Source organism: Charadrius vociferus, unplaced genomic scaffold, assembly GCF_000708025.1.
Source record: "Charadrius vociferus isolate BGI_N301 unplaced genomic scaffold, ASM70802v2 scaffold1451, whole genome shotgun sequence".
Lineage (NCBI taxonomy): Eukaryota > Metazoa > Chordata > Aves > Charadriiformes > Charadriidae > Charadrius > Charadrius vociferus.
The window spans coordinates 78,178-85,329 of NW_009646629.1; the positions used below are offsets into that span (position 1 = coordinate 78,178).

The window sequence follows — 7,152 nt, forward strand, 5'->3', positions numbered from 1 at the left end:
CCCCGCCCCCCCCCGAGGTCCTAAACATTTCATGAGATTGTGGGAGAGTTCACAGGACACCAACGGGTGTAATACTGACGGGAGGAAGAGGCGGCAGCGGGGGCCAGCACTACCCCCGTCCCGAGGCCCTTTGCTGGCTTTCACCCGGCCGCCGCCGGGCCCCGCGCTCGCACGACAGCAGCGGTTACTGCATGATCCGTTTCGCTTTGATTTTTCACGAGTGGGGTTTGGTTTTGTTTTTTTTTTTTTTTCTTCCTGCTTCGACTGCTTGGTTTGTCCTTGTTTCATTTTGTTGAGGATTCTTGGCGAAAAAGCAGCCCCGGGAAGATGCTGAGTCTCAGCCTCCTTTTTACCATCGAGGACCGAGACCTCTTCCCCAGGGACGAAGCTCAGGCCTGGGCCGGGCACGGAGCCGTTCTGGGAGCGGGCGGCCGGTGGCCATCACATGATGCCGTTGGTGAGGTACTGGAAGCCGTCGTAGAGCTTGGTGGTGATGGAGCGCATGCTGCCGTCCACCATCTGCTCGATGAGCAGCTGCAGCTGCTCCTCCGTCATGTTCATGTGGAAACGCTCCTTCAGGTTGCGGATGGTGGACGAGCCGTGGAAACAGGGGAGCTGCGACCCTGCAGGGAGGGAGGAAGAGGGTTTGGCACGGGGGCACCGGGGCCAGCGCAGCCCCCAAGGGCTCAGTGGTCTCGCTCTGGCGGGGCTCCTTCCTTATCGCTGGCTCTGAGGCTGTTTTGGGGCATGGGGAGTCACAACCCGCTGCCACGGAGCCTCTCTGCATACGAGCCTTCTCCAGGCGCTCTCTAAACCTCTTCCTGTGCTGAGGGTCAGCGAGGCATTTCTGGGCGATGCTCTGTGCAGCCCAGATCCACGTGCGGTGTGAATCCCCCCCTTACCTTGCTGCATGATCTCCACGATCTGCACAACTTTATCCATGTGCTTCCGGGCAGCGATGAGACCCTGCAGCATCAGCATCTTGTAGTAGTTGAACATGTCCCCGTCCAGTCCGCCCATCACCTGGAAGGGAGAGGCTGTGTGGGTGGAGGGCAGTGGACGGAGAAACTTTAGGACACTGGTGTGCCCTGAGCAGAGGGATTGTCAACAGGAGGGGGATGACAGGATTTTTCAGGGAATTTAACTTCTCTGAGCAAACTCACACGGCAAACAAAGCACCGCTGGCTTCAGCTCGTCAGCTGCATCTCAAAAGCAGCTCGGCTGAGGCTGCAGAGGCGGCCAAGAACCACCACTGGTGTCAGCCCAGCTGCCAAAGTTCCACCGTGCCACCCAACAACATGAGACCACCCCTCATCCCTCGCCGTCACGTCCCCCGCTCACTCACATCCACAAATTCCGTGGTGAGTTTGAAGGCAGACGTCTCAAAGCCAAGATTCCTGGGGGAACTGGAGAGGATGAACCCAAAATCGATGTGGATTATGTGTCCATCCGCATCCAGCAAAATGTTCCCGTTGTGCCTGTGCGGGAGAGGGAAAACTTTCCATTAAACTTTGCAAGCACGTGCACGGCCCCGGGAGCAGCAGCACTCGCTGCTCCCAGGATTTTCCTGCTTTATCTGGGGACAAAATGACGAATCCTGGTAGAAGACACAGCAATACAGCATGGAGACTCGCCTGTCCTTGACCTGCAGTAGGTAGCACACCAGGCAGTAACCGGCACAGCTCTGCACAAAATTCCTCTGGGCCGTCAGGAAGGACTCGGTATTGTAATTGCCATGTTCTTGCAGGAAATAATCCAGCAGCGAAAGCAGGGATTGCTTCTTGATTTGGTGGATGGACACAGCATTCACGACTGGCTCAATCATGCCGCTGTCGGCGGAGATGACGAGGATTTTGTATGGCTTGATCCAGAGTGGGACACGCTCCTGTTCCCAGATGGACTGTGGGAGAGAGCCAGAAAATCCCTCAGGACCCAGGGCGGCCCCGCGCAGCCGTGGCCCTGTGGGCAGCCCCTCTCCCGTCTCACCTGCAGCTGCTTGAGGACCTGGAAGGCGAGCAGCTCCTGCCGGAGGTCGTCCCCACACTTGACGATGACAGAGAGGAGGCGCCAGGAGGGCAGGTGGCCGTAGGGGGACCCTTCCCGGATCCTCCTGCAGGGAACGGGCAGGGATGGGAGAAGGAAAGGGAGGGTGGGCAGCGAGTCAGCCCCGAGGTCTGACATCAGGGGCTCGGGGGCACGGAAAACCTCGGGAAATGCTCAATTGGGACTGCGGCACAATGAGCTCCAGGGCCCAGGACTGCAAGAACTGCACACCGCGCCCTCACCAGACTTACGTGAGCCACGAGAGCCGTCTCCAAGAGCAGCAGAAGGGAATTAACCCTCCCTGAATCCCCCAACCCTTCCATCAGTACAACGTGGACGAGGTTCCACCCAAATTTCTAGAGCCCAGTGGGGCTCTCCCTCTTGCTCAAGTGGAAATTTGGGGGTTGGACATACAACTCAGAGAGCAAGAAACATAAATGAGTTTGTTTTGGGACAGGCCAAACTCTTCTGACGTAAAAGATGCCTATAAATACCTGGTAAAGCCCCTCAAAGCCCAATCCAAGAGTAGCGAAGCTGCCTTGGGTTTTTCCCCTCCTCCGGCACACCCACTGCTCACTGCCCTCTGCCTCCCCGTGTCCCGAGTCAACACACCCACCCCGAGACCAGCAGGGCCCAAAGTCGAGGCCACGGTTATTTACTGGGCAATTTGTGGAGCGACTTCCTTGGATTTCCGGGACGTACAAAGTCCCGGCAGCACCGAGACCAACCCAGCGCCCGTCTCCCTTCCAGCCCTACCTGACTTTCTCCTGCCAGGGCTCCTTCAGGGCCACAGCGGACGGGTCCTCGGGGTCCCTCTTGAAGGACGTGGGAGTGTGCGCCAGCTGCTCCGAGAGCCGCCGCCTGCAAGACAGAGCTGTTAAGCAGCGAAACCCGTTGTTGAGGGAGAAAGCAGCTCCACCACACGCACCCAGAGCCTCTTCGAGCCAAAGCACTTCACGAAGCTCACGGGTTCACGCCAAACGCCAACCCAGGGCCACATCCACCCCTTTGCCGGCAGGAGAGATGCCAGCGGCTGAGCGAGGGGGGCTGCACCAGCCCAGAGCATCTCTGACACTGCCCAGAGTTTGCCCAACCCCTCCTTAACCCGTGCACATGTGTTTTCTCTGGGAATCTAACAGAGAAATTTCACACCTCACCCTTTTCCCATCTGAACTCATAACCCACCGCAATAAAGCCACTGCCTGGGCTGCTCTCGCCACGTCAGCCTCACCTGATGTCTCCAGCAGCGATGAACACGGGCTCCCGGCTCTCCTGGCTGGTGATGCTGTCCACAGAGAACTGGGAGATGTTGTCACAGCTGTTGGTGTGGATCTCCGGCAGCTGGGAGGAGAAAGGTGCGAGAAGTGGGCTGTAGCAGTTACTGAAACACAATTCCCACTCGTTTTTTATCGCAGGCAGGAGCTGGGATGGCACCGCTGCCTGGAAGGCCCTTTCCGTCCTGCGACGCTGCTGCGCCGGATCCTGGCAGCATCTCGCAGCGCCAGCGTGGGACAAACCCTGCCTGGCAGCCCCGGCCTCACCTCCACCTGCAGCTCCACGATGTCATCCACGGACCAAGCCTCGTCATCATTGTCGTAATTGGGGACGGTGGTGAAGCTGCTGGTCCTCTGCTCGTGCGTGATCCCGCACTCGGGGAGGTTCTCGGCCGAGCGCGTGCTCCGGATGCGGTTCTCGGGGATCCGAGCGGGCACATTCGCTGTGTCGAAATTGTCACATTCAAGTACTTCAACGTAGATTAAATAGGGAGCCTGGGGGGAAGCAAAGGCGAGCGTTAGCAGGGCACGGACGCTGCCAGTGCCGGGCAGCTACAGGAGACAGCACGGCGCGCTCTGCTCTGGCAGGGTGGAAGCTTTTTCTTTTTGGCAGGTGGTTTTTGGGGGCAAAGCCGTGCTTTTCAGTAGAGGCGGAACAGCCCCCAGGGCAGAGCTGGACCTCCCAGAGACCCCTACAGCACACGCGTCGGGGGACGGTTACCCTCAGGGGTGTTTCTCCCCCTCCCAGCTGCCTGCACAGAGCTCCCTCCCCATCACTCCCAGCCCTGGAAGCGGCAACGCAACCCTGGGGAGATGCCCCGAGCGCACGCGTGAAGCATTTCTTTCACTCAATGCCCAAACGGGGGCCGTGCCGAGGACAAAAATCAGCCTTTCGAGGCCAAACTGTTCTCCGGCTGCTCGTACCTTGTCCTTGGAGTTGAGGACGACTGCCTGGGTGTGGGGCACCCGCACCACGTGATGGTCGAAGCCAGCCGTCGGCAGCCAGGCGAGCCCCGGCAGACTCTGGCACAGCGCTCCGAAATGAGCCGCTGGGTCTTCTGCTCTTTGGTGGGCAAGGTGGCCAGGCGCTTCCCGATGGCGATCAGGGATTTGATGAATTCTCTCTCGGGGGCAAGTCTGACAGGCTAAAGAGGTTTGGGGAAGGAGCAGGGGGGGAGAGCGTTACGAAGGCAGCAGGTTGATAAGACACCGGCAGTTTTGCAATTGGGCACCACAGCCTAAAAGCACCGGGATAAACTCCGGATAAAGAGGCTCTTCCCGTTCCCACCCTCTTCCCCGCTCTCGGATGATGCTCCCGTGACCGGAGAGCCGGGCTCACCATCCGGGAGCAGAGCAGGGCAGGATCAAAGCCCTTTTCCCCCTCCCGCTGTGCTGTCCAGAAATCCTCCTCCCCAAATCTCCGGAGTTGCCATCCCCACCGGAACCCCCGCATCCCCCGGCCGCGGCGGCCAGGAGCCCGCAGCCAGCAGAGGGAGCGCGAATCAGCCTTGTCCCCAGCTCGGCGACAGGTTGGTTTTTTTATTGTATCCTCACCCCGAAGAAGCCTCGATCGTGGCTCAATCCGACCATTGTGCAAAGATCAAACTGCGATTCGGGAAGCCCCCTGGGCCCAGCAGCCCCCCCCGCACCCCGCGGCTTAAGCCGAGCTCTCCGCTCGGCTTTTTCGAGCTTTTAAATCAGAACAACAAACGATTGCGGCTGATTTTGTCATTTAAGATGCAGAATTAAACTTGCAAAGTGTTCACTGTACGATCATGCTGGAAATGCACATGCAAAAAGCTACGGAGCGTGAGAAAAGGAAGCAAAGAAAAACGTCGGAGAGCCGGAACGGCTGCACAGCAAAATAAAGGGATGGTAAAAAGAGGAGAAGGATCAGTCTGGTGGTTCCCTTTTGGGAAAGGTCAGGTGGGAAATCGTTTGTATCTGTAGTCCACATCAAAAATCCTTCCAAAAATCCTTCTAGACCTTTCCTCCGCTCTGCTCTCCTGCCCACCTCGCTAGCGAGCGCAGCAGAGGTGTCCTCGGGCCAGGAGGAAGCATTTCCACGGCATCTAAGCAGCGATATTGCTTTCACCTACCAGGCAGGGGATAAATATTTAAAACTCTGCACCAGCTCATGCTCCGTCCCCGATGGACTGGAAAGCGCCCGGTCCTGGCCAGACCCTGCTCTGCCTCGGCTCCCGCCACCCAGCCCACCCTGTGCCCCACCGCTCCCCCGACCTCCGGGACCGTTTCCCTCAACTGCATTTCATCCAATTTCTGCAAAAAGTGGGAGGATATTCAAAGGATGCTCTGCTCCTCCCGACACCTCTCCCATCGAACCCCGATGGCGGCGATGTCCCTGCTCCTCTAAGCACCTTCTGCTCTCTGGGCGATGAAGGTTTCCAGGTTTGGCACATAATTGATGGTGTCACTGAAATAGCCCCGTACCCCCACCGAGGTCTCGATGCGTTACTCGTCTCGGCAGAATAATGTAATGAAAGAGTCCCTGGGTGGGAATCTGGGATTTTGCCCGGGCGAGAAGGTGCCCACGTGCAGGAGCAGACCGTGAGCAAAGTCCTCCTGGTTCAGACGCGTATCGATCTGTGTATCACAAGCGCAGGTAGTTTTTAACCCCCTTCTTCTCCGGGGATCCCAAACCATCTCCTGAAGCACCTTCTCCCTGTTTCGCAGCAAGCGGAGCGAAGTCGTGCCAACCCCGGGAGCGCCGCGCCGCCCCCGTGACCCGTCTGCACCTCTGATGGTCACGGTCTGGTTGAGAACCTTCAGGTCTCAGCTCCTCCAGCAACATCCTCCCCATCCAAAGGCGTCCCACCGAGCGCTGCTCCGGTCTTCAGCGTTATCGGGGGACTCAGCACGGGAAGTTTCGCATCCTGTTATGGAGAAGCAGCTTCGGAAAACGGCATCAGCTGAACCGGGGCTGTCCCTGGCCCGAGCCGTCGCAGGAAACGCCGTCTCCAGCCTGCCCGCAGAGCTGCGGAACGCCCGGCCCGCCGACGCTGGGCTGCGGAGAGCTCCTTTTGCCCCGGCTCATTAGTATCGCGGTCCCAGAGCCAAGCGAAGAGAGGACGGGAGATGCTCTTCCCTCATCCGACCACCCGAAGGATCCTTCTGCTGCTCTGATCCAATATAAATATTTACTTTATACCGTTTACTTTCTACGACAGCAAAACATTTCACTGGCAGCGCTTCGAAGAAAAAATACTCCTGCTCTTCAATCAGGCAGAGCTTTGTGTTTGTGTTTTGCTAAGACACACTCCAGGAGTCTCCTTCTCCCCACGTGGGCTCAAAGCGCTTCCCAGGACCGGGCAGGGACGGCGACACAGATCCGTTCCTGGCTACTGCACCGGCAGAGGAGGGGGACGCGGCTTCGGAGCGGTGCCGGAGGTGCCACGACCTGGCAGAGGGGCAAGGCTGGTCCAGCGCTCGCAGCCGCCACGGCGGGGCGGGTTTGCCTGGGTGAGGTTTAAGCATCTCAAAGCTCCGGGAGGTCAACCTGGGACACTTCCCAGCCTCAAAGCGGGATGCTTTCCAGCTGCCAAAGTGTTTTCTGCCCTTCTGCCTACCTTCACCCTGAGGTCCCACCTCTCCTCTGCTCAGGCCACCACAATTTGTCATTTCAGAGCTTTATAGAGCAAAATCGTGGCCGCCCCCCGGTTCTGCTGCCCAGGGTCGGTCACGCGGCGGGAGCGAGACCCACCTGGTCTGCTCGGCGCTGGGAACTCCTCGGTGGTGCAGCGCAGAGCTGCCGCCCCCGTCCCTTTCGCTCAGCTGCCTGCCGCGAGGATTTCGGCACCGGTAACCGAGCCCCAGC

General features: G+C 58.8%; 1 protein-coding gene across 1 annotated transcript in view; it reads right to left on the reverse strand.

Moving 5' to 3' along the window:
• Positions 1-441: 441 nt before the first annotated feature.
• The window catches only part of PI4KB (phosphatidylinositol 4-kinase, catalytic, beta), a 20,083-nt gene continuing 13,372 nt past the window's right edge, over positions 442-7,152 (reverse strand). Inside the window, 10 exon segments of the mRNA XM_009888087.1 lie at positions 442-623; positions 903-1,023; positions 1,346-1,478; positions 1,635-1,900; positions 1,987-2,110; positions 2,800-2,904; positions 3,275-3,384; positions 3,585-3,812; positions 4,242-4,351; positions 4,354-4,462. Of these exon segments, the coding sequence (XP_009886389.1) occupies positions 442-623; positions 903-1,023; positions 1,346-1,478; positions 1,635-1,900; positions 1,987-2,110; positions 2,800-2,904; positions 3,275-3,384; positions 3,585-3,812; positions 4,242-4,351; positions 4,354-4,462 (1,488 nt within the window).